At 39.8% G+C, this 26,621-nt stretch overlaps 3 protein-coding genes across 3 annotated transcripts in view; 1 reads left to right on the top strand and 2 right to left on the bottom strand.

Annotated features, from left to right (window-relative positions):
* ncoa2 (nuclear receptor coactivator 2) overlaps window positions 1-4,290 on the bottom strand; it is an 87,393-nt gene extending 83,103 nt beyond the window's left edge. The window contains 1 exon segment of the mRNA XM_034132426.1: window positions 4,144-4,290. The gene's annotated coding sequence lies outside the window, so the exon portion shown is untranslated.
* Window positions 4,291-6,262: 1,972 nt separating this feature from the next.
* Window positions 6,263-16,089, bottom strand: tram1 (translocation associated membrane protein 1). Its single transcript, XM_034132459.1, has 11 exons — window positions 15,793-16,089; window positions 14,159-14,222; window positions 12,938-13,056; window positions 12,283-12,399; window positions 12,141-12,199; window positions 11,602-11,686; window positions 11,039-11,109; window positions 10,313-10,417; window positions 9,893-10,036; window positions 9,197-9,348; window positions 6,263-7,334 (listed from the first exon to the last, which is right to left on the bottom strand). The coding sequence occupies exons 1-11, from the start codon at window positions 15,913-15,915 to the stop codon at window positions 7,264-7,266; spliced, it is 1,110 nt and encodes a 369-aa protein (XP_033988350.1). The 5' UTR covers window positions 15,916-16,089; the 3' UTR covers window positions 6,263-7,263.
* Window positions 16,090-17,689: 1,600 nt separating this feature from the next.
* Window positions 17,690-24,832, top strand: xkr9 (XK, Kell blood group complex subunit-related family, member 9). Its single transcript, XM_034132458.1, has 4 exons — window positions 17,690-17,844; window positions 19,431-19,894; window positions 23,297-23,511; window positions 24,078-24,832. The coding sequence occupies exons 2-4, from the start codon at window positions 19,554-19,556 to the stop codon at window positions 24,707-24,709; spliced, it is 1,188 nt and encodes a 395-aa protein (XP_033988349.1). The 5' UTR covers window positions 17,690-17,844; window positions 19,431-19,553; the 3' UTR covers window positions 24,710-24,832.
* Window positions 24,833-26,621: the final 1,789 nt, after the last annotated feature.

Here is a 26,621-nt window from a genome sequence, read left to right as displayed (position 1 = left end):
CCACCACGGACCTGTCACACGGCTGTTTCCATGACAGCACAAACGCAGAGGAGACGGGAGGAGACGGACACGTTACACAACACAGATCTGTTGCACACTAACTTAACGAGAGGAAAAACATCTTAAATTAACCCCGTGTTACATTCATTTAGGTTATCTATTTAATGCAGTTATCGTAGAAGACAATCCGTGTCATATACATGCACATTTATTCTGCCAAATGTACCCACAAACTGTAAATCAGAATACTGTATCCCATGGGAAAATGGGTTTTGTTGCTCTTTGAACTTAACGAGAGGAAAAACGTATTTAATTAACCGGTGTTACATCGTGCAGTCTGTCTTACTGTGCGGGGTAAATTAATGTAGGTTATTTATTTAATGTAGACGTGATGCATCCAGACTGATCCGGGTCATGTATGCACTTTGTCTGGGCCAAATGCACCTAAAAACAGTCGATCTGAATATTTTATCCGATGGGAAAATGGGTTTTATTGCTCTATTTAAAAAGAAATATGTATATATAAGAAATATTTTTTACATGATACAAACATCAGAAGTTAAAGCAAGAAAGAGTAATACAAATATCACATTATATAACATTATTAATTAGTAGTATGAGTATTATTAACACAAGTTACCAACTATCATAACAGTCAAACTTATTCAGAATGTCGTAGCTACTGGGACCGGGTCCTGATTTTGTAAGTTACATTATAAATAACCAAATAGTTTATTCACTTATCACCCTGTCTTCAAAAATTATTTACAGATTGCTTGCTTTGTTTTCATCTGATATGCAAGAACAAGAGGATAATAAAATAATAAAAATGTTCTTCAGATTGGTCTTACATGCGTCAAGGATTTCTCCAACATGACCCATTTAGAAAAACTGGGTTTAACCCTTGTGTTGTGTTCGAAAAGCTGTTAGCGGGTCAGTTTTGACCCATGATTTATCTCAGTCCAAAACACACACAAAATATGACTATCATCTAATATTGTTTTAACTACATCATAACTAACTTATTATGCATTCATAACCGTACAATCCTGTTGTCATTTAATGTTATGGCCCAAAACACATTACACCACATATTGCACACGTGCATGTGTGTGTTCAGGTTCAGGTTCAAGTGTGCACATATTCTTTGAGAAAGGTTGAGTTCCCGTGGGGGGAGGGGGCCAGAGGGAGGGGAGACCAGGTGCATGTTGCTAAAAACGATTGTTACAGTGGATGAAGGGGGTGGGGGAGGGGTGTCTAAAGTCAAAGATGAATCTTGATTGGGCCAAATTTGACCTCGAGTCACCCACAACATTCTGCTGGCTCTCCCCAGACCCCAACACCAAATTATACACTTTTTTTTTTTAGAGACCTTCAGACTTGGCTAAAATGGTCAAAATCAGTTTTGTAGTGTTTATATATCTGTTGTGGAGGATATCATGAAGCCTTGTTCCGATAAAAAAAAACTAGAGCGTAGTTATTATATAATTTTAACTTGAAACGGGTCACCCGAACACAACATAAGGGTTAAATAAGAAATTTCACATGTAATAAGCCCAGCACAATGGTAGCTTATATAATATAATATATTCAGTCCTATACGACCAGAAAATGTGGAATTTTAGCTTCAAATTTGACCGTTTTAAGGCAATTTATTGAGTTTCTTAATGGAAGATGATGGATTAACTGACTAATCATTTTAAAAGGTGAGTTTAAAGGCAGTGGGACGGACATTTTTCACTATTTTCTTACATGTTATAAATCAAACGACGAGTCAGATGAATGTAGTTACACTTCTATGAGACATAAATACATAAAATGTGTTTTAATTCTGCATTTTAGTGGAGCTTCAGAGCCTCATTTTGCCAGCGACACAGAGAGAGAGAGAACAGCAGAGCGCTGGTTACAGAACAAGGGTCAGATGATTACAGTATCACGGAGGTGACGCAACAAAGACACTGTCACAGGGCAAAAGTCAGCGATTACAAGACGGGCCGTTTGTGTCCACGAGAAAACACAGCTTTGATTTACGATTGAACACGGCTTGCACAAAGAGCCACACAACAATACACAGCGAGGTGTGTGTGTGAGAGGGAAATTACAGGCTGTGTGAAGGAGAGATTGTTTTTCTGACAGGTATCACACACACCTGTGGCTGTAGTTTACAATGTGTGCAGGGCGAAGCAACTTCACACAGAAAAGCTGCCAAGTTCCCTGTATAAACATCCACGTGCTCGCATGAATTCCTCAGGTGTCCTCATGCAAAACAAACATCCCGCCATCACTGACACAAAACACGACTATCAGAGCGACAGTTAAAGGGGGAAACACTGGACTATGATTCAAACTAGCATGCTATAACCAAAAATAACAAAAGGAGGACTTCATACTGCAGGAATGCATGAATGTATCTAGGAGAAAGCAGTCCGGCGTCATGTGCATGCAGAGTGTCCTCATCTCACTCCCAAAAATTAAATAAGGTCGATAGTGGAGGAATATTTTACTCCCGACTTCCCGTCATCCAAGGACAAACTGTTTTATTAAAAAAAAAACGACATGACGAGCAGCAAGGAGAAGGCCACAGAAAAAATAAACGCCAACTATTTCGATATTAAATTAATAGTTTAAGTTGTTTTTCGTACAAAAATGCCAGAAAATGCTTGTGGTTTGATTGATAAAAACTCAGAAAATATGGGGAAATGTCCAAGTACAAGACGACGCCTGCAAATGTCTTGTTTTCCCAAACCATAAACCAAAGATATTGACTTTATTCTGATATATAGAGACACAAAAAGCAGCATTACTGTACATTTGAGAGGCTGGAAACAGCATTTTCTGCCCTCTTTCAAGGTAAAATGCCTAATAACAATCAAACTAGTAGGTGTTTCTGCAGCTCTAGCTCAGGGTCATTGTTTCTGTTGAACTCCTCCAGAGTTTACTTTGCATTTAACGACCCGTCAGATCGGACTGAAATCCATCAAATCCTCACAGGAGCGACTGAAGTTGCAGCCAAGCCACATGTGCAGAACATGCCAGGTTAGACCTCAGAGGAGTGTTGTGACAGGAGAGCTGTGCACCATCAGGAGGGCAGAGAGATGCAACAGAAACCGCTCGACTGGTTCAGCTGCATGCCTCCCTGCAGCTTCACCCAGAGGAAAGGCTGACAATCACTGAAATGGCACAAGTTGTATAGTCCTGGAGCAGTGGAGCAGGAGAGCCTTAAAAGGAGAGCACTCCGAGCACAACAAAGCCACACTGGAGCATGCACACCCTGCACAGAGCAGCTCAAATGTACTAAAACCTTCAAAAAGGAAGCATGAGACTTGTGTTGTGATCGCATAAATATACGTGTTGATGTTTTAAAAAACTGCATTGTTTTCATTTTCCACGCTTTTGGATCATGCACACACATCTTAAAAACCGCTATCATTTCCTTAATCACGTAAAAGTACCATGGGACCAGCTGATTGTGGTACAAACACACAAAGAAAGCAGCACTGTTCCCCTCTTCCCCGCTTCTTCTTCAGTCTATGCCCAACTTTCTGGACACTTTGCCCCCGGTATAGCTCTGGTGCTAACTAGCCTGGTGGTGCAGCAGCAGCTCCACAATGCAAACACATGAGAGAAACATTAGTTCAGCAGAAAAAAAGCTCTATGCACCCTGCAGACATTTCCTCCACATACACAGGGAGAAGAAGCATGTTGGATACGAGCTCAACAACCACAGAAACAGCTGAAAACACACATGGAGAGCAGAGAGGAGTCTTCTGCCTCTCTTATTTCTGACAACGACAGACTAAAGCTAACTGTTAGCATGCCAACTTCGTCCGGTGTTGTGTGCACGGTCACTCAGCAAAAAAAAACAACCACATATGAAACAAATGTACACGAATAGCTCACTTTAAAATGTCCATACACGTCTTATTGTTGAGTTTAACCGGCTGACAAACAGTGCAATAAGTGGCTCGCAGGCTCTCTGTGTAATTCCTGCAGAAAACACTATTGACTTAGCCGAGGAGCTAACATGCTAACGCCGAAGCCAGACAGACACACAGCCGAGATTGAAGCCCTTTGCATCGGATTCACACCGTCGAAACACCCGGTTCCCCTGCAACACGAACCCCAACACATGAGGGTACTCACGGTGAGAGAGTTGGTTCCCTGTCGTCGGTGTTAAATCCTGGTTTTCAGAAGCTTCTCTGACCTTCGTGGTAGTGAAACAACATTTGTGCTGGCTGACTGTGCCGCCATGTTCCTCCTGCTGTGCGGAGCGAGTGTTTATCATCCTCCCCCACACCGCATCACGGGGCTCCATACGTACATCCACCTGGGTGACACGATGCTGTTCAGCAGCAAGCATCTGCACACTTTCCCCAGCCTTTAAGTGCATGTTGTTGTGGAGCAAAAAAAACACAAAAAAACATCCAAACTCTTACGGTTATACAAGGAAAGGTGTTGCAATACACCAAACTCACACCAGTGGGAATACTGCTTACTAACATGGATGCACATTTAAGGTTTTAGGGTTTAAATCAAACCCTTTCAAAACTGTGCCATTCAACATTGATGTCTTATTAATACTAAAGTACAAAATAAACCCCATAAAAACTCAGGTTACAAAGGAAAAGTGTTGTAATACATCAAATGTACACCAATGGGAATACTGCTTACTAACATGGATGCACATTTAAGGTTTTAGGATTTATATAAACCTGTGCTATTCAACATTATTGTCTTATTAATACTAATACTCCACATTTGTATTTTTTTATTTAGCCTTTATTTATACAGGTGTAAAATCTCATTGAGACACAAGGTCTCATTTTCAAGAGACCTGTTCAGTGGTAACACTACCACACAAAGTTACAGACAGACAGGACACTAAACACAGAGGCAACACTAAAATACAACATCGTAAAAAAAGTAGTCATTGAAATCCATATACAGTGGTCAGATGTAGCAGGTGCAAACACCCACAGATGATTTCTCCAGCACATGTTATTGTGATGCCTCATATCTGACCCTGCATCTGAACACTGTTCCTTTCACACTCACTTAAGTGGAGGTTTTCAGTGCAGAAAAAACCCCCATAAAAACTCAGGTTATAAAAGGAAAAGTGTTGCAATACTTCAAACTTACACCAGTGGGAATGCTGGATGCACATTTAAGGAATTAGGATTTATATAAACATAACAATATATTGAAAACAACCCATTTAAAACTGTGCCAATTAACATTAACCTGATATCTTACATGCATCTGCACACTTTTAATGTAATATTTTAAGTGCATGTTGTGGTGAAAACTCAGTATAACTCAGGTGATACAAGGAGAAGTGTTGCAATAAATCAAGCAGGGATGTACGTTCTTAAAAATGTATATAAACCTAAAAATAGACCCTTTTAAACTTTGAAATTCAACATTATTACCGTATATATTGTAATACATGTTATATATTGAAGTACAAGTACATGTCTACTTTAACTGCTTATGTAAATAAAAATACTTGCGCTCTATTTTATTTTTATATTATTTGTAATGTTTTATTAGACATTGTTCTATAAATTCTTACAGTATGTTTACTTAAATATCTATCATTTTTTTGCACATTCTTTATTTTAAGTTATCATTCTATGTAATAATTTGTAATCATTTTCTTATTTTCTAATTATTTAACACTTTACTCTAACCTCGTTAATTACCATGAATTATTTTTGTTTTGTTTGATCCTTATTGTTAATAAGTGTTTTATTTTCCATCTTATTTTCTCAATTTCTTATGTCAATATATCCCTGTTTATATATAACATTTTTATATTTTATTATTTATAATTAATATATTTTTAAGAAAGGAATCAAATGTTAAAATTCTAGGAATTATTACTAATAATCTTAGTTATCTGATTGACTGTGTGGTAACTGTCCATGAATCACCAGTGAAGCGTTCCTCATTAAAAACACGAGCAACAGCGACACCTGGTGGCGGACAGGCGCAATTACAACAGGGTGGTTTCCACACGGATATAAATACTTGTGACACTCCGATTAAAAAAAATATATAAACATAGAGAAATATGTACAAAATGAAATAAAAACGATGTAAAAATAATAATGTAGGAATTATACAATACATAACAGTAGTTTAAATTTAAAAAAAAATTAAAAATAAGAATATTACTTACTTTTTTAACACAGTAAAGACAGTAGTAAATGATAGTTTATGACATTTTGTGATACTAGTTTATATAAGAAACACACAGCTGTTCTTTATTCAATAAAACATTTTATTCCTCTGTATGATAGACAAACCATCAGGACCAGTTGATAAAAGCACTGCTGAAGTGGACTCACAATTAGGTAATGGGTTTATTCTGGAGAAATAAACCTGTGTTACCATCATGATTTATGTTATGGCAAGTGAGAGTGAACGGCATACATCATACGCCAATCAGGCTCATTTGGCACGGTCTACAGCGGGGGGGAAAGGAGCTGAACGTGGTAAAAGAAAAGCAATAAGGCCAACACATGATAAACAGGAAATCCATTTAGACAGCAAGAACCGTACAAATCAAACACACTAAAGGGGTGGTAATGCCCGAATTTAAAACTATAACATGATGTTAAATCACTCACAAATAAACCAGAAAGTGTGCTCGTGTATCGACAGTGTCATTTAATGGTAAGGGATTATCTTAAAGCTGCAAAAAGTCAATGCTACATCAGGATACTTTGCAGAAATACTGAACTGTGAATGTGATAACAGCGGGAATGTCTTTTGTATATTCGTCTCTATACTTTATTTCCCCATGATTTTGGCCACTGACATGTTAAAAACGGTCTTTTCTGAGAGTCTGTGGTGTAAACAGATTGTGTGTAACCTTGTGGAAAAATAAAGGTTATTATTTAGAAATTCATCAACTAAACAATGTTTACAGAGGCGCTTGGCTTGCGGGTATAAATACAAAATGAAGTGGGATAAATCACAGGCTGAATACACATTATTTTGGACGATTAAGCATGAAATTATATGGGTGGGGGGGGGACATTTAACACATCATTCCTGAATTTTTAAAATTACACACCCTGTACAAAACACTCTGTCTCAATAGGCACTTCTTAAATAAGCTCTTTTTTTTTTACTCGTAGTTTATTTCAGAATTTGTTTTCATATGAAATGGCACAGGAGAGCGGCGACGCCTGAAATAACGGCGCGCTGGAAATGCATTGTGGGGGATTTGCGGGGGGTGGAGGTGAATGAATGAATTTATGACGACTTCTCCTTCTTCGCTCTCGGTGAATCCGCTCCGTTGGTGTTCACTCCGTTTACTCCGTTGGCTAAAAAGAGAGAAGAAGAATTTCCATTAGTGTCATTTTATCAATGAACCGTGTTAACGTAAGCATGGACACATTCAATGGGGAAATAATCATTAAATCCCTCACTTATTACTTTTTAAAAACCTATTTATATAGACTATTTTTGTATGTGACGTTGTCTTTTTAATCACCTTAATTATCTAAATTTATATTTATTTATAATAGCGCTGTTTTTCTTTTGTTTGGGTTTCAGTTCTTAGATTTTCTTCCCAGTATCCTGCTTTTATTTTGTCTGTGATTTTACCGCTTGTTTTCATATCCAGTGCAGAGGAACACACTGATGTGCAGGGGTGTGTGTAGGTGTGTGTAGGTGTGTGTGTGTGTAGGTGTGTTCAGGTGTTTGTGCAAGTGTGTGCAGGGGTGTGTGTAGGTGTGTTCAGGTGTCTGTGCAAGTGTGTGTAGGTGTGTGTGTGTAGCTGTGTGTTTCAGGTGTGTGTGTGTAGGTGTGTGTGCAGGTGTGTGTTTCAAGTGTGTGTGTAGGTGTGTGTTTCAGGTGTGTGTGTGTAGGTGTGTGTGCAGGTGTGTGTTTCAAGTGTGTGTGTAGGTGTGTGTTTCAAGTGTGTGTGTGTAGCTGTGTGTGCAGGTGTGTTTCAGGTGTGTGTTTCAGGTGTGTGTGTGTGTAGCTGTGTTTCAGGTGTGTGTTTCAGGTGTGTGTGTGTGTAGGTGTGTGTGCAGGTGTGTGTGCAGGTGTGTGTTTCAAGTGTGTGTGTAGGTGTGTGTTTCAGGTGTGTGTGTGTAGCTGTGTGTGCAGGTGTGTTTCAGGTGTGTGTGTAGCTGTGTTTCAGGTGTGTGTTTCAGGTGTGTGTGCAGGTGTGTGTTTCAGGTGTGTGTAGGTGTGTGTGTAGCTATGTTTCAGGTGTGTGTGCAGGTGTGTGTTTCAGGTGTGTGTGCAGGTGTGTGTTTCAAGTGTGTGTGCAAGTGTGTGTGCAAGTGTGTGTTTCAGGTGTGTGTGCAGGTGTGTGTTTCAAGTGTGTGTGTAGGTGTGTGTTTCAGGTGTGTGTGTGTGTAGCTGTGTGTGCAGGTGTGTTTCAGGTGTGTGTTTCAGGTGTGTGTGTGTAGCTGTGTTTCAGGTGTGTGTGCAGGTGTGTGTTTCAGGTGTGTGTAGCTGTGTTTCAGGTGTGTGTGCAGGTGTGTGTTTCAGGTGTGTGTGCAGGTGTGTGTTTCAAGTGTGTGTGCAAGTGTGTGTTTTCAGGTGTGTGTGCAAGTGTGTGTGCAAGTGTGTGTTTCAAGTGTGTGTTTCAGGTGTGTGTGTGTGTAGCTGTGTGTGCAGGTGTGTTTCAGGTGTGTGTTTCAGGTGTGTGTGTGTAGCTGTGTTTCAGGTGTGTGTGCAGGTGTGTGTTTCAGGTGTGTGTAGCTGTGTTTCAGGTGTGTGTGCAGGTGTGTGTTTCAGGTGTGTGTGCAGGTGTGTGTTTCAAGTGTGTGTGCAAGTGTGTGTTTCAGGTGTGTGTGCAAGTGTGTGTGCAAGTGTGTGTGCAAGTGTGTGTGTGTAGGTGTGTGTTTCAGGTGTGTGTAGGTGTGTGTGCAGGTGTGTGTTTCAGGTGTGTGTGCAGGTGTGTGTTTCAGGTGTGTGCAGGTGTGTGTTTCAGGTGTGTGTTTCAGGTGTGTGTGTGTGTGTGTAGGTGTGCTTCAGGTGTGTGTAGGTGTGTTTTGTGTGTGTGTAGGTGTGTGTGTGTGTGTAGGTGTGTTTCGTGTGTGTGTAGGTGTGTTTCGTGTGTGTGTAGGTGTGTTTCGTGTGTGTGTAGGTGTGTTTCGTGTGTGTGTGTGTGTGTGTGTGTGTGTGTGTGTGTGTGTGTGTGTGTGTGTGTGTGTGTGTGTGTGTTCACCTTTGTCCTTCTTCGATTTGCTCTTGGCGGGAACCTGCTTCTTCTTCAGGTTCTGCGTCAGGCCGTGTTCTCTCCACCTTCTCAGCTGGAAGTTGATAAATTTCCACATCATGAAGGCCTGCGTCAGGCAAATGGCCGCCAGGACGGTGATCCTGCAAATCAAATATTTAAATACAGTTATATATACGGATAGAAATGGGATATTAGTCCACCCTCGGACACTCAGTAATGTCCGAAGCAGTGAATGATGTCACACACAATAAGTTTGAAAGTCTGCAGAACAGACGTGTGTTTCTGTGTTTAAAGGAAGTATTAGTGACGTGTTGCGACTACATCTTGGTCTAATCTACTGCTGAGCACCTCTCTTCCTCTTCCTCTTCCTGAATGACTGGTCATACACAGAAAGGGTGGACATAAGGTCTTTATTGTAAGTGGTCAACCTGATGATCCTAAATTGAAATTAGAAGAAAAACGTCTATTTATTTCCATTTATTTGAAGGTACTACGTCAGGGAAGGTGAATGAAACTCAAAGATTTCTGAACAAAAAAAGCATGGATTTCAATCAGAAACTCGAATAAAAGACATATATTTAGGTTTAGACTTTTACAGGCTAATGCATTTTTTGTATTTCAGACTATTATCACTCTTAGAAATGTGTATCCTATCTTCCCGTGTGTCCTCTCGCTCACACTCACCGAACAAAGATGACGTTAAAGTTTCCCTCGGACAGATCGAAGCCCTGGTTCTCCGAGGTTGCGAGTCCGAATCCCACGGTGAGGACGGAGAGAGAGAGAGTGAGCAGCCGACACAGAACGAACAGAACCGCCCAGAGCGTGAAGCTGGAGAGAAAGAAACCGTCAGTGGGTCTGGACTGGGAATATATTCAGTATATACATATTTATATATACTGGGAATATATACAGTATATACATATTTATATATACTGGGAATATATACAGTATATACATATTTATATATACTGGGAATATATTCAGTATATACATATTTATATATACTGGGAATATATTCAGTATATACATATTTATATATACTGGGAATATATACAGTATATACATATTTATATATACTGGGAACTGAGGAGAGGAAGAACTCACCCAGACTGACGCGTCTCGTTGCTGAAGTAAACGAGGCGGGACATGTGGAACAGAAGCTCAACGACGTAGTGAAGAACCAGCAGAACCAGAGCCAGGCGGTTCAGACTGAAACACACACACACACACACACACACACTTTGTTAAACAACAGGGACTACACACACACTTTGAACAGAAGGACAGCAGAGATGTTCATCACAACCACAGAGGTTTAAGGACGTAAATATGTTTGTAGTAGTTTGACTGAAACACACACACACTTTGTTAAAACAGGGACGACACACACACACTTTGTTAAAACAGGGACTACACACACACACTTTGTTAAAACAGGGACTACACACACACTTTGTTAAAACAGGGACTACACACACTTACTACAGAAGGACAGCAGGTCTAAGGATGTAAATATGTCTGTAGTAGTTTGGTATTTTAGAGTCTATTCTAACTTATTCTGTATATTTATAATGTGTATTTGATAAAGATGCTCTATTGACATGTATTTTAAACTGTCTATATGTGTATAATTACACTTTATGTGTATGTCCTATTGTTGTTTTTAACTCATTTGACTTTAACTTTCTATATTTATATACATTTTTTCGGCACATTCTTACATTTATTTGTTATCATTTATTTGACTTCACTCTAAAATGGAGCAACTGTCTCCAAACCCATTTCCCCCCGGGATTAAATGAAGCCCTCTGGTTCTAGTTCTGGTCTTACTTGAGGATGTAGGCGCCGGCGATGTGGACGAGGTAGAGGAAAATGTAGACTAGCTGCCGAGGAATATCCTCCTGAAACACAGAATCCAAATAAATACAGAGGAGTCGAGCAGCACACACACACACACACACACACACACACACACACACACACACACACACACACACACACACACACACACACACCACACACACACACACACACACACACACACACACACACACACACACACACACACACACACACACACACACACACACACACACACACACACACACACACACACACACACACACACACACACACACACACACACACACACCACACACACACACCACACACACACACACACACACACACACACACACACACACACACACACACACACACACACACACACACACACACACACACACACACACACACACACACACACACACACACACACCACACACACACCACACACACACACACACACACACACACACACACACACACACACACACACACACACACACACAACACACACACACACACACACACACACACACACACACACACACCTTCTTTGTCTTCTGGAAGTAGAGTTCAGGCAGAGCGTGCAGCCAGTAGCCCAGCTGACAAATGAAGTAGAATTTCATCTGGAATCTGAGAGAGAATCAGAGTAAGAATATTTGTTTAAACGGATAATTAACGGCCAAACTTAAAGCTGTTCAATTAAAATAATGTCAAATATGACGGCTTTTATGCAAGATTTCAAAGCATAATGTATTATTTTCTGCGACTCATAATCAAACATCAGCTTGTTTCTATAACAACTACAAATCCAGACTTCTCAAACCTAGAAAATACATATAAAAAAAAAAAAAGAATGTGGAAATATACGTTGGAAAAATAATATGTATAGAAATCACGACTAAAATCCCTTTTCTGGTTAAAATAAAGACTTAAAAAGCACCACGATCTAAAAAGCGTGCGGTAAAACTAACACATTCCTCTGAAACCACTCTAGTAAATATATATCATATTTCTAGACATGTTACTGCAGACGTTACATATTATTCCTTTAAATCCAATAACATCTGTAAAATGGTGGACTTACGGCATGAGTGTGTGTGGGTACCCCTCCCACAGAGACACAGGGTTGGACAGCAGGTTCTCCTGAGCACAGAGAAGGGTTTTAAGTTATAAAAAAGGAGAGTTTTAGGACGTTAATCAGATGTAAATGATCATATGTTACTTACAGACATCAGGATGCTCGCCCCCCAGCCGGAGGAAAACAGGTAGAAAGCGCTGAGCTGCCCCGACTCGTTGAATTTGCTGTGCTTCGTTTTGGAGAAGTGCTTCTTCCGGTTGATTTTCTGCAGACAACAACAACGTTTAAACATACAGAAGTGTCCGTAGAGATTAAAGTGTGTGTGTGTGTGTGTGTGTGTGTTGTGCCATCCAATAATGCAATATTTTCAAACATTTAATGATTAATTGAGTTTTCAGCAGAATTCAGATGTGTGGCATCAAGGAAACTCAAAGGTCAGGAGGTCAAAGTGCATTATTTTCTTACCTATTTATAAATAAATATGTTACTCTCTGTGTGTGTTGATGTGTGTGTTGATGTGTGTGTTTGCAACGTTTTCAGCAGGATTCAGATGTGTGGCATCAAGGAAACTCAAAGGTCAGGAGGTCAAACTGCATTAGTTTAAAAGTATTTATAAATAAATATCTTCCTCCATCCTCAGCTCTGTGTTTTCTGATGTGTGTGTTGATGTGTTTGCGCGTGTGTGTGTGTGTTTACGTGTGTGTTGATGTGTGATTTGTAAAACACGTTGAACTGCATGTGTTGTATGAAAAGTGCTATATAAATAAAGCTTTATTATTATTATTATTATTATTATTACTTACGTCCAGCACGTACTCCTGGATGATGGCGTGCATGATGATGGCCACCAGCATGTAGAAGAAGGTGGTGGCCAGGTCTTTGATGCCGTGGTGGAAGTGGTTCAACGGCGTCTCCTCTGGGCCTAAACATAGTGACCATGGTTTAAAATAAATGTATTTTAAACGGTAATGTGTTTCATATTTGTCCGAAATGTCAGATGCACCAACTTTTGAGCCAAGGGATTTACTAGAAATGTGTATTTGTGATTATTTTTGGCTGAAATTGCTTTGATATCAGAATTTCTGCACCATTTTCAACTGTTCTTTAAACAGATTCAGGATTATCATAAGAATCTGAATACCAAGAGTTGTGTGACAATTGCTCAATTTAAGAAGGATGAAATCAAATTTAAAAAGACTAAATTAAATAAATAAAAATATTTAAAAAAAATATATAATAGAATAAAATAAATTGGACATTGTACTAAAATGATATAAACATTAAATATATTTAACAAATGTGTGTTGTAATATCAAATGGTGATCCTGATGTTTCCTGATTTATTTCTGCAGGACCTCAACACTTTATTCAGAGCGCCGTTTGAACACGTTTTTTCTTGCAGGAACTCAAATCCTCAAATATTGCGTCACCTGGTTTCGGATCATGCACGAGTCCATGCTGTGATTCACATGTTTCATCACCTTAAATCTGTCTGGATCAAAGCGGCTCAGCATCGCAGTGTTGCACCACTTTGAGGCTTTAAGAGTCACACACACTGAAGTTACATTTCATCCACACACACACACCCTGTATCTGTGCAACAATGTGAGACACACTCCTCTGCTCGTGATCTATGCACCGACATCACAAGAAGGAATTGTTGAATCTGTTTCCCTTCAGAGATTTCAGTGCTGCATAATGTTTATTTAATCCGATACACACTGTAAATAAGTTACAGCGCTCTCAGATAAGGCCTGAATCAGAAGCAGAGTGTGTGTGTGTGTGTGTGTGTGTGATCCCCGGCGTGCAGAGGAACAACCTTGAGATGTGTGTGAATGAGAGGCCTCTGCTCCACCTCAGCCCAAATTCACGTTATGCATCAGGACTACATGTAGCTCCAGAGACAGACGGAAGATCTCTAAATGTCTCCGAGTCCAAATGAGAGGCTTCTCACTGACAACTAGAGCTTATTATAACACGTCGTCTCCTCCTAACATGCACTTTAATTAAATCCGGAGACTCACCGCTGGTTGAGATGGTGACGTTGTACTGCACGGTGATGAAGAGCACGGCAAACTTCGAGGTGACCTGTAGACGGTAAAGACATATAATTATAAAAGCACATTTTAAAATACAACTTTAAATAGGATTATAGGAGGTTATAGTTAATTGTGTTGTTATCTATAGAGGACATTTCTCTTTTTTGGTTTAGTTTGACTTCATACTCACATCAAGACTTGAAAGAATGCACTTTATCATAAAGTTTGTACATTTTTCACCATAAAGTTTGTACATTTTTCACCATAAAATGTAGGTTTTTTTTACCATAAAATGTAGGTTTTTTTACCATAAAATGTGAGGTTTTTGACCCAAAAACAATGTTATAGTGGGACTTCTTGTTTCTTGTCTGTATATACATTAATATTGTTGAATAATTAGAGAAAATGCCTGCATACATGAACTTATTCAGTGAAATCAAACAGGGCAGGGTTATATATTGTATTAAAAAAAGTAGAAAAATGCATCAGTTATTAGCTTTAATTAAAAGGCATTGATCTGCTTTTCAATACTTTGTGTAAAAGTCAATTAATACAAGATAATTATACTTTAATTAGCAGGTATCACCTTAAAAATGGGACATTTACAGATAATACACAAATCATGAGAAAAAGCTGATTAAAAATCACAAATAAACCATAATAATAAAAACATTGATTAAGCCGTTTTAATTAAATGGTCATATGTCAAATATATAGAGATATTTAGCATATTTAGACTTTAATACGTTTAGAAATGTAATAAAATAGCGGTGAGTTTACCAATAAAGTATTAGTATTAGATGTGACGCTGGAACAGGAAGTAACTGTGTCCTCTTTCACAACAAAATAAACAAACATGTAATTAAACAGAAGTATTTAATTAATGTTCATTAGTGGTTATTATATTTGAAAGTACCACACACACGATGCAACAGCTGTTAGAGTTTTACTTTGGTGAACAAAAACAGGAAGTAGTTGAAACGCCTAATGGCGCTGTTTCCCTCCGAGGATGAAACTCGCTTTAAAATCACATTTAATGTAAAATCAAGTGTCCCAGCAGGCAGATAGGGGGCTAAGTGTTCACTCTGCAGCACTAAATTTAATTAAAAACATTTATTTAATGTCTATATTTAACTTAGAGTGTGTGTGAGGGATGACAGAGCGCAGGCGGTGTGTGTGTGATTGCCACGTAACACATTTACGCACAGAGAGGACAGCGATATTTAAATAACTCACACACATGCAAAGATACGAGTCTGCAACACACACTATTAAACAATAATAACAATACATAAGAATAAAGCTGCACATGAAAAAACTTTAGGATGTCAATATGGATTTGGAGATGGGAAGCTGCCAGATGGACTCTAGCATGCGTCACGTTAACCAAAAAAAGACGAGAATAGTAGGTTTTTTTTGGAGATAGGATAAAAACGATGCGTAAAAGCCCCCCTTTTAAGCATCTTTACTGGTGGAGTAAGAGGCAGGAAAGAGAGGCCAGCAGCGGGCACATAAACTTTGGATGAAAGGAGGAAGTGGAGACATGTTATTTACGGACAGATGGACAGATGTGGAGGACCTGGATATCTGGATATCTGGACCTCAACATGTGGACTCACCTCGAACATCAGCCCCAGCAGGAACACCATAGCAACACAGGAAACAATGTCTGCATGGTTCTGGATCACAAACTCATGGCTCAGAACCGGCGGGGTCTTGGTGGTCTTCTTTCGGATCCCCATGTCGACAGGACTCGTTGTTTCCTCCTCCTCTTCTTCTGTTTCTCCTTCTCCTCGCAGCTGCTTTCTGTTCAATCTTGTTTGTATTATTAATGGTTCTCCTGTGTGCAGAGACTCGGTGCTTCCTCTCGGTTTCGGGCAGAGGATTGAATGGCGTGTCACTCTTCAGACTGTGGGAGGGTCCAGAGGAGGAGAGGAACAACGAGAGGAGCTTTACGCACCGGAGAGAGGAACCGGGGATCCGCAGCGACACCTAGTGCACCGGAGGAGAGGGTATCATATATTTAAAGTCTTGTCATGCTTTGTGATTTTTTTGTCTGCGTGTTGTCCTTTGCCTCATTTCACTTTGCATTTGTACTGGACCAGTCTTGTATTAATAACCTGATTGTTTGTTGTGTGTACCTTTATTGAAAAAATCAATAAAATAAAGTAAAAAATACTACACACATGAACTCTAACACATATATTGAATCAAATAACAATGTGTTTAAATGAAACACTGCATATGGGTATCAATCAGCATGTGAATAAGAAGGGAACGCAGCAGGGATAAACAGGTGAGTAAATGGAAATACTGCATTCAATTCATGTTTTAAAATGTATGATTCAAACTCGAAATGTTTTCGTAGAAAGAAAGTCTTGTTGAAAAAATGTCATTTAACAACAATTTATTCAAAAGAGAATTGTTTTTATATAACGTTACAAGCTTCCTGATGTCATATTAAAATGTCCCTGCTCTTTCTGTAAGTGCTTATGTCACAGGAAACACACTGCACAGCTGTTAGTTCCATTTTCTGTTCTCAGCTGAGTTAACACACCTGTCCAGGGACGTGCAGGTACGGGCTAATGTTGCCCGGGCATCAGCCCGTTTGCCATTTGTGTCTGACCTGCCCCTCTGTAGAGAGCAGTTTTTATTTGTTTTCTATTGTGGCCGAATCAACATGATAAGCCCACAATTAGTATTGTAGCGGGAAACACACCTTTTCAGCGCTGTCATCTGCCCCCAGTCACGTGACTTTGTTTACAATCTGACAGCTGGAAGCAAAGGAATGCCGGATCTGGCCTCATATGGTGATCACACCAAATGCCTGCCTGACGTTAGAGTATAAGGGACAAATCAGGGGACTTTACTTCCTCTTGACACCGTAGGTTATTTACAAAAAAAACACCTAAATATACTTGTTATTCTGCTTCTGTCTTTCTCTGTCTTTTACTTACTGTAAACTCCCTCGACGGGGCCCTCGCTCTCTTCTCTTGATCACCCTCTCACGGAGAACACTTCACTGTCCCGCTTCATTGTAGGATTTCTGCCATGTCTCCACTTCAGTTTGACCATCTCTGTTATTAAGTTATGGAATACTAAATAAATAAGTAATTAGATACCTTACCGTTACTGCGTTCATAAAGAATGATAATAATAAGAATAATGTGAATTGAAGGGGAGGGGCCCTTTTTCCAGTTTAGAGCAATAGCCCCTCCAAATGTCTGTGCACGTCCCTGCACCTGTCTGAGGTTCACCTGTGAACACAATTCACATTTCATCACTGACAGGTGGATCCTCCAGGCATCTGAACTATGTCCTCACACACACACACACACACACACACACACACACACACACACACACACACACACACGAGACACACACACGAGACACACACACGAGACACACACACACACACACCTAGACACACACACACCTAGACACACACACCCACACACCTAGACACACACACACACCTAGACACACAGACACACACACACACACACATACCTAGACACACACCTAGACACACACCTCATATCTATTATGTAAGGACATTTTTCCGTGTGTGTTCAGAGATTTGTTTCTGAGGTGGAGTCGTCACGAGTTCCTGGGAACAGAAAGAGAAGTTTCTTTACAGCTGAGAGCCGACATGAGCCGGACCAACGGTGAGTGACTCTGAAAGGGATATGCACCAAAAATTGTGTGTTATTTAAGGTAGAAAGTGATTCAATTGGGATTTATATATTTGTATCTGAGGTAACTTTATGAAAATGGAATTAATTAATGCGAAAATTGATTGATTTGATTGATTTTTAATAGGAAATGTCACTATAATTGTGTGCTATCTTGGATAAGTTTGTCTAAAATGTGCTTTTTTAGAACCTAAAGCTTCTTCTTACACTGCTTTAAATGGTATTGCGGCTTAAGGACAGTATGTACTTTGTATTCATTGAACTATGATTAAGTAATCTTAAAAAATGTCCTTCTGTAATCTAGTTTTCTGTGTTAAATAAGTGTCCATTTAGCATTTTCTCATTCCTCCTAATAACATAGTATGACGTTTTCTTAGTATGGCATGTAAAAATGTCAATTTGTAAACGAGAGCAGAACAATGTGTGAAGATACTTTATGAAAATATAATAAATGAACACTGGCTTTATTTTATTGATATGATTGGATATGTCATTTTAACTTGAATTATTATCCCTTAAATGTGCCTTTTTGTTAATTTCTCCAACCTATAGCAACTCATTACGCTGTTTAAACTTATATTTTAGTTAAAGGTCTTTACAAGTAGTACTTTTGTTTGAATATACCTCATATTTCTACCGGTAATCTCATTAAAAAATGGACTTTCATTCAGTTATTTGGTCATTACGTAATCAGGTTTCAGTCAGAAGTGTCACAGTGTGTTATGTAAGAGTTCATGTATCACCTTGTGACTCCAGCTGATAGCAACGCGATTATTCCTCCATGAGGTTTCTGAGATTGTCGTTTATCAGGATATTATAAAGACTTTATGACGGGATCAGAGGGCAGCTGAGCAGTCACGTTGCTTCTCATAAAGTGTCAGGAGTGTCGATGTAAAATGTTTGCACGGGCTAAACAAAATAAACTATGCAACTGTTTAAAATACTTAAAAACACTCAAAGTGAAAGTATGCATCATGCAAAAATAAGTTTACGAAAGACTTGTAAAAGTAAAGTTGAAGCTGGTAAAGGTGGAGTTCATTCTTAAAAATGTTAAATATACTGGTTTGTGGATACATCTGTATTAATAAATCAACATTACTGCAGTTATTAGTTACATACTGGTGTGTAGCTAACTAAATATGAATAAATCAACATTTAATTGTCCAATGTGTTTTGTATGAGTTGTAATATAACTAAATTAATCACGGAAGATGTCGTAAAAAGCACTAAATACCCTCTGAATGTTTTGGAGTATTGCAGGAAATACTTAGTTAAGTGCATGCACATTAGATTTAAGTAAAGTAAAAGTACTTAGTGACTTCCAGCACTGCTTTCTTTTCTTTGTTTTTGCCTTCAACCCATTTCTTTATTGCAGTAAATGCAGTGTACTAGTTCAATCCTGTAGTATTAATTCATGTTTGCAATTCGTTTGCAATGTTTTGTATGAGTTGTAATATGGTAGAATAATGTGGTAGAAAGCACTTTATTTGTAGGGAATACTGAAGTTAATTACATGCAAGTAAAGTCAATGTTTTCCTAAAACATGTTTTTGTTTACAGATTAACAACATGGCACCTGCACAGCTTCAGGCCGACACCTCCAGCGCAGATTTCCGTCACAACGTCCAGAGGAAAACTGAGCACACATCCACCCGAACATTTCTACATATTTGAAACCTTTAGATGAGTTCTTCTACGGACAGCATGCTCCAGTCGGAGGTCCAAAGCTACGCTAAACATCGCTGGTTGCTCACCATCGCTGGACTCCTCTTCTACGTAGTGGATGTTCTCACTGATGTGCTACTGGCGCTGAGGTATTTTCAGCAGAAGGATTATTTATGGTGTGCTCTGACTCTGACGTGTGTTCTGACCGGGCTGCTGGTGACGCAGATCTTCAGCTATTCGTGGTACTGGGACGACATCAATGATCCTCTGCAGAACCCAGATGGAGAACCCAAAATATCCGGGATGTCCAGAGGAGCCATCGCTGCCCTGCACCTGCTGGGGGTGGGCATCTTCACCAGGTGAGCGTAGAATACTGTATGCAGAGAGGGCAAAAGTACACACACTTTACTCAAGTAGAAGTACAGATACTCGTGTTTAAAAATACTCTGGTGAAAGTAGAAGTACTGACTAAACTTCTTTACTCAAGTAAAAGTAAAGAGGGCTTTGAAATGTACTTCAGTAAAAAGTACCCATAACTAGCAGCTGTTTTAAAGAGTACCTGACCTCCCTTTATATTAATAGAACAATAATGTCATTGTTAGCTAATGAATGTTTCCATGCTGAACAACGGCAACATGACAGGACAAAGTTTGTCTTTTGTTATATTTAATAAAGTAATAAAGAAAGTCAATATACAAGTGAAATGGATCTGAATGCAGGAACAGAGCAGCTTCATCCTCAGAGGAGAAAGAAGTTCTGCTGACAGTCCCTCTATATAGAAGAGAGAAAAGATCCCACCCTTAAGGCTTTATCTAAACACCCCATCATCAAACCATTAAACCCCCTCGTCCTTAACCATTTGTATATCCACCTCTCACTTCCTTTACCCTTCCTGAAATGTCAATCCTTAACATACGTCTCTGTTAAACACATACAAGACTACAAATACAATTGAACAGTGTAAAAGGCAATCAGAGTATAAGACGATATGTTTGAAATGATGATATGATCATTTGACACCTGTATGTGCAGAATGACTCTGCAGGAAGGAGGAGTGCCTGCATGCATGACTCAGAAATGTACGGTATGCACGGACAATGGCATGTTTGATTTGACAGAACGTGCAAACTGGAATGACCGCATTTGAGTGTCTTCTGTCAGACTAGATGGATTGATTGATACATTTTATTTCGAACAAGTAAAATAAATAATTACAAAACAAACATTTGTTTTTGCAGTGCATAGTCATGTAAGAGAAATCAAAACAAAAAATGACATTTACAACAACAACAACAGCATTAGCAACATAAACAGTCCCACATCCCACTGGGATATATCCAGTCTCTGATAGGGTTACGTTATTGTGAGAGTGCTCTGATACTTGTTTGATTCTGAAATTATATATTTATACCTATCTATCTGTGTGTGTGTGTGTGTGTGTGTGTGTGTGTGTGTGTGTGTGTGTGTGTGTGTGTGTGTGTGTGTGTGTGTGTGTGTGTGTGTGTGTGTGTGTGTGTGTGTGTGTGTGTGTGTGTGTGTGTGTGTGTGTGTGTGTCTGCATCTGTAGCCTGTTATTGTCTCATTATACCGCACTGTGAATGAATTAAAAGTAAATATATAAGTCGTCATGAACACATCTGTCCATCAGACAGAGGGCTGCTGTGCCTCCTGTCATCATTAATGGACGTCTCTTTAAAATGACCGCTCAGAGGAGAGGAGTTCTCATTTCTCTAACCGCCTGCTGCTTCCCCTCTCTCCTCGGTTCCCCTCCTCTCTCCTTGGTTCCCCTCCTCTCTCCTCCCCTCCTCTCTCCTCGGTTCCCCTCCTCGACCCCTCCGCTCGCATCTCCTGTGGGCGGGACTAAGTCTCGAGGAGGGGAGTCGAGGAGGGGAATTAGAGAAATGAGAAAGGGCCCTAGTGTTCGAAAAGGAGTGAGAAGAAGTATAATTTATTTAATCTCACCCCCTTGTCCCTAAATGATTTATTTATAATCTATAATCTGCGAGGAAACGACACTTCCAGGCGTTTATTTCACTAACTTTGCCTGTTTGGGGTTTGCAGATTTCTCCTAAATTCAACAACATTTAGCACTACATGACGCCTCATTGGGATATTTAAACATGCCATTTGAAATGAAAAGTGGTTTAAAGGTCAAAGACGGGTTGGGGTAACAGTGAAACAGGGACAGGTGTTGTCTGGGGATTCAAAATGGATGAAAGGAATACAAAAAGGTTAGAAAAGTGTGAAAATAACCCTAATTTCACTGAAAGACTTGAGGCAGAGGAATGTGAGAATGTGGTGAGGGATATTTCCAAATATCTGGAACAAACTCTCAGAAACCTGCAGGTCTGCAACTCTTAGATTAGATTAGATGACTTTATTGTCATTACATAATGCAAGCAGAGTGTAACGAAATTAGGAGGGTCTAACTTCTACTTTGTAAAGCACTTTGAATTGCCTTGTGTTGAAAAGTGCTTTATAAATAAACTTGCCTTGCCTTGAATCTTGAATCAAATGAAGTGGTGAAGTTAGATCTGATGTTTCCCTACGTGTGTTTTGCAGGATGTGCATCATCGTGCAGCTTTTAGAGATTAAACACCTCCTACATGTTTGTGTGATGTTGTTGTGATTGTGTTTACCTGTTGCCTTACAGCACATGTGTCAAACTCAAGGCCCGGGGGCCAAATCAGGCACTTGGTGGATTTAATTTCGGCCCGCAGGATAATTTCTAATTCCTATTAGATCTGGCCCTCCGGTATATTGCACGCACACCTTCACTCCATCCTGAGGGTCTCCTCAGCTCAGAGCCTGACCCCAAACATTGATGAACTTGCACCCAAGATGAGATGCCAAGTATCTGAACTAGCATCACAGAGCAGCAACCTGAGTTTACATGGATGTTTCCTTCTGCACTTTCTTTCTTGAGACAACAGGGCATGTTTGGTTTTTTCTTTGAGGGACATTTTTTTGAAGCTGTTGTTGGCCTGTGGAGAAATGTAATCATAAGAAATGACTCGGGAGAAGCTGCAGATAGAGCCATAAGAAATGAATGAAACTGATTATTTAAAGGGGACCTATCATGCAAAATGCACTTTTGTACGTCTTTTCTACATGAATGTGTGTCCCCGGTGTTCCAGGGAACTCACCAAGTGTCAGAAAACACAACCCTCTCTATTTTCCTCCATACCCAAATCTCTAAAAAAGGGGCTGCAACGGATCTGATAAAAACTGATCCAGATTTGAACACTGTCCTGACGTCAGGACGGTGGCGCTACGGCTATTGGGCCAACTCCACCAATCAGGAGGAGACAGCCACGGCCACTGCCGTTCGAAAGCGCTGGAGACGCTGTAGTACATATGCCAGGCCTGTAGGTGGTGCTGTTCTCACAGAATCTGCCCTTGCAAAAACAGAGCTAGAAATTGTCAAATTGAGCAAAATGAGGCATGGCTAAAATGCATGATCTGTTTGGTATTTTGAATACCTTATATAGGTATGGTCCTACACTATATCATTCAAATATAGCATGATAGGTCCACTTTAATGTTTAATGTTGTTTTTATAGGCAATAGTTTAAGCTTTGTTAGTTCCAGGTTTAATATGTGCAATAAGTTCATTTCAATAAGTTTTGCAATAAACATTGAACCAGTCCGGCCCTCGACTAGTACCGTTTTTTTAATGTTGTCCCACTGTGTATTTGAGTTTGACCCCCCTGCCTTACATGTTGGTCTGATGTTGTTGTGATTGTGTTGACCTGTTGCAGGTACGTCCACCTGCTGAGGAGAGGCTTCAGGGTGCTGTGGAGGAGCTCAGCTTCCTGCACGGAGGACCAGAGGAGGGTCGAGCACCACCGTCTGTTCTGCCTGGCGACAGATCTGAGCATGCTCAAACTGTTCGAGGCGTTTCTGGAGAGCGTTCCTCAACTTCTGCTGCAGATCTACATCGTGCTGAGATTCAGGGAGGGGGCCATCGTGCAGTGTGAGTGGAGAGAGGAGGAGAGGAGGAGGAGAGGAGGAGAGGAGGAGTTACTGGACAATTATTCAGAGCATCTGTCCATGGAGGCATTATGAGACGATGGGACCCAACAGTTCTCCTACAGAGGAGCGAGAAACACAGACTTTAGAGTCGTTCAGCTTCTTTTTGTAGTCCTTGTGTCTCTTTAGTTATTTTACCCTTTTATAGACATTGTCTCCTTGAGGTCTTTTTAGAATCTGTAGTTAGTAGTTTTGGTCTTCTTGTAGCCTTTTTAAGTCCGTTTGTGTTAGTTTTGCCCCATCATAATCTCTGTGGGTCAATTTGTGGTCTCTTTCTGTCTTTTTGCATCTTGACATAATTGTCTTGGACTGCTTGTAGGGTTTGCATGTTTTTGTTCAACTTCTCGTCACTGTCAGTCTTTTTGAGTCGTTTCATGTCTCTTTGGTATTTTTGAGTCTCTTCCAAGTTGATACGGTGAAGGTCATGTTTTGAGTCTTGCTGTGTGTCTTTGTGTCACTCCTTCCCCCCTGCATTCCCGCTCATTAACCCCTACATGTCCCCCTCTCCAGATCTCTCCATGTCCTTCTCCTTCCTCACCGTCTCCTGGGCTCTGGTGGATTATCGCCGCTGTCTTCGCCGATCCCTCCCCCAGATCAGAGAGATGCCCTCCGGCCTCCCCACCATCACCTACCTCCTCTACAAACTCTCCACCATCATCAGCCTCATCTTCAGCCTGGCTCTTCTTCTCCTCTTCAGCCCCTTCACCTCCGTGCTCCTCACCTCCCTCTGGCTCCTGGGGGCCTTATATACTCACCTAAAGGGAGCTAAGTTCTGCTCCTCAATGGGGATGGAGCTTTTGTACCAAGGGGTCATTGGGGTCATCCTCACCTTCACCTTCTTCAACGTCAAAGGGCAGAACACCAGGGTGGAGATGGTGGTGTATTACGTGTTTCACTGCGTTTTGAATATCCTGGCCCCCGTGCTAATGGCTCTTTTAAGGCCAGAGATGCTGACCTTCACTATGTTATTGGTCGTCAGCGGGATTATTTTTGGGGGGGCCGTGACGGGGATGGTGAGCATCTTGTTGTATTACCTGCGGATGCATCCAAGAGAGGGAGAGAGGAGGGTCGGAGACGAGGTGGACGGAGAGAAGAGGGAGACACGGAGGGAGACGAGGGAGAGAAACTTTCTACAGCCCTGAGGAAATATGGATATTAAAAACTGAACATTTGAAAGAAGAAAGGAATCGTGCTCGTTATTTATTGATGCTGTTATATTCTAAATGTATTTATTCTTGTTTCAATAAACCTGTTGGTAAATCACATATCTGTGAATTGTCTCCTACTATTATTATAATTGTATTTGTATGCACATTAGAAGCAAATACGTGGAATAAATGAGTGTATGAATAATATTTTATTAATCTGTTTTAATAAGCCAAAAAGTAATTGTCTCCATAGAAAATATGATTTGTATTATTATTATTTTGCTGCAACAAGTTGGCTTATTGATAATGCATTGTAAAACAGTTAAATAATACTTATTATTTCCTCTGTATGTGTGGTGGCGTTTTAAGTTGTCGGGGTTGTGGGTTTTGACGCGACTCTCTTTGTTTCCAAACAATTCAGCGGAGATCGTTGTTGAATCAGATGAGCTTTATTCAATGGTCCAGACGACATACAAACAGGAGGACACATGTCTTCGCTTCATAGTAAAATAAAGTTATCAGTCTCAAAAAGAACATAAAGAACACGGTCAAAAGACTTTCCCGCTTCCCCGTCTCATCACCACCAGCTGTGTCCTATCAACCTACCATATATAGGCATATACCCATGCACGTGATACTGACGCGCATATCATAACAAATAAGTGAGCCTTAAATGAATACATTTCAAACTATAGTGTGACTCACAACAATACCTGATAATCAAGAGTTTAATCTTATATTATTATTAAGCCTAACATTCAGACAATAATAACAAAAGGAAAATGGCTCTAACAGTATGAGATGTACATGGTAAGGCAAATACAATAATAAGCATTCATATTATGAAGTGATTATTTTTGCAAACTTGCATGGAAGCCGTTTTCTCATTTGATTGAGTTTTTCTATATTATTTGGAGTGGAGAAATAGTTTCTTTAACTGTGCATCATATGTGAAACACAAGGTGGCGCTATTGTCTAAGTAGATGTTTCTATTTCAAGTCCAATCCTGTTTTATCCACTATTACAAAACATAACGAGTCATACTTTGTCAGAAACAGAACCAAGACTTTTCTAATCAAACTTATATGTTCTGCCATAATATTTCCAATGCCAAGTTAGAATATAAACTGACAATAATGAAGTGCTTTTATTCAGAGATTAGCATTCAAATCTAAATTGTGATTGATTGGTTTATGAGTATTAATCAGTCCTTTAAGTACGAATGCATGTTAAGTGATTTTGACCCCGAGCAACTTAAATTTTGCTTATTTCTCTGCCTCTTTTCCATTTCCTCTCAAATCCCCAGATAATTTAAGAGCAGGATACATTTGAATAAGACATGGAAAGGATCTCTAGCTAATTTTTAGTTTTGACTCCCAGAAAAAGATTGCTCTCACCTCAGAAGACCGCTGACTGACCCCCACATCTCCTCCTTTAATTCAGAACTTTCTGACCTGTTTACTCCGAGGGACTACTTTACCTTTCAGCTCTCCTCCGTCAGAAACACTCCATAAAACCACAAATTAAAGAGAGGAGATGGAGAGGAAACGGACGAGAGCCACAGGACTGATTTACTGCAGACTGTAACTCTTGTGTTTTAAATAGCTAAACATCTCCTCTTGTCTGGTTTGCATTTTTAGTGTCTATTTTTGTATTAGTACGGCCTGACCTAAGCATTGTCTTTGAGCAGGAAACACTTTAACAAAGTATACAACTGTTTATGTCAATGCCTAATCCTTGCTGTGCAGAAACAAAATGCAATTAATGCAAAATCTCTTCAATTTTTTAAAAACTCAAAACTCATTCAATCTGATTTATTCTAAGGCTTTAACATCCTGAGTCTTTTTAGTTTGGTATGCACTTTTAATTGAGTTATTTGGAACCTGAAGTATAGAAGTGTTTAATT

The sequence above is a fragment of the Trematomus bernacchii genome, unplaced genomic scaffold (assembly GCF_902827165.1).
Source record: "Trematomus bernacchii unplaced genomic scaffold, fTreBer1.1, whole genome shotgun sequence".
Classification (NCBI taxonomy): Eukaryota; Metazoa; Chordata; class Actinopteri; order Perciformes; family Nototheniidae; genus Trematomus; species Trematomus bernacchii.
The sequence above is the reverse complement of the archived record's forward strand: the minus strand, read 5'-3'. Positions and strand labels throughout refer to the sequence as shown.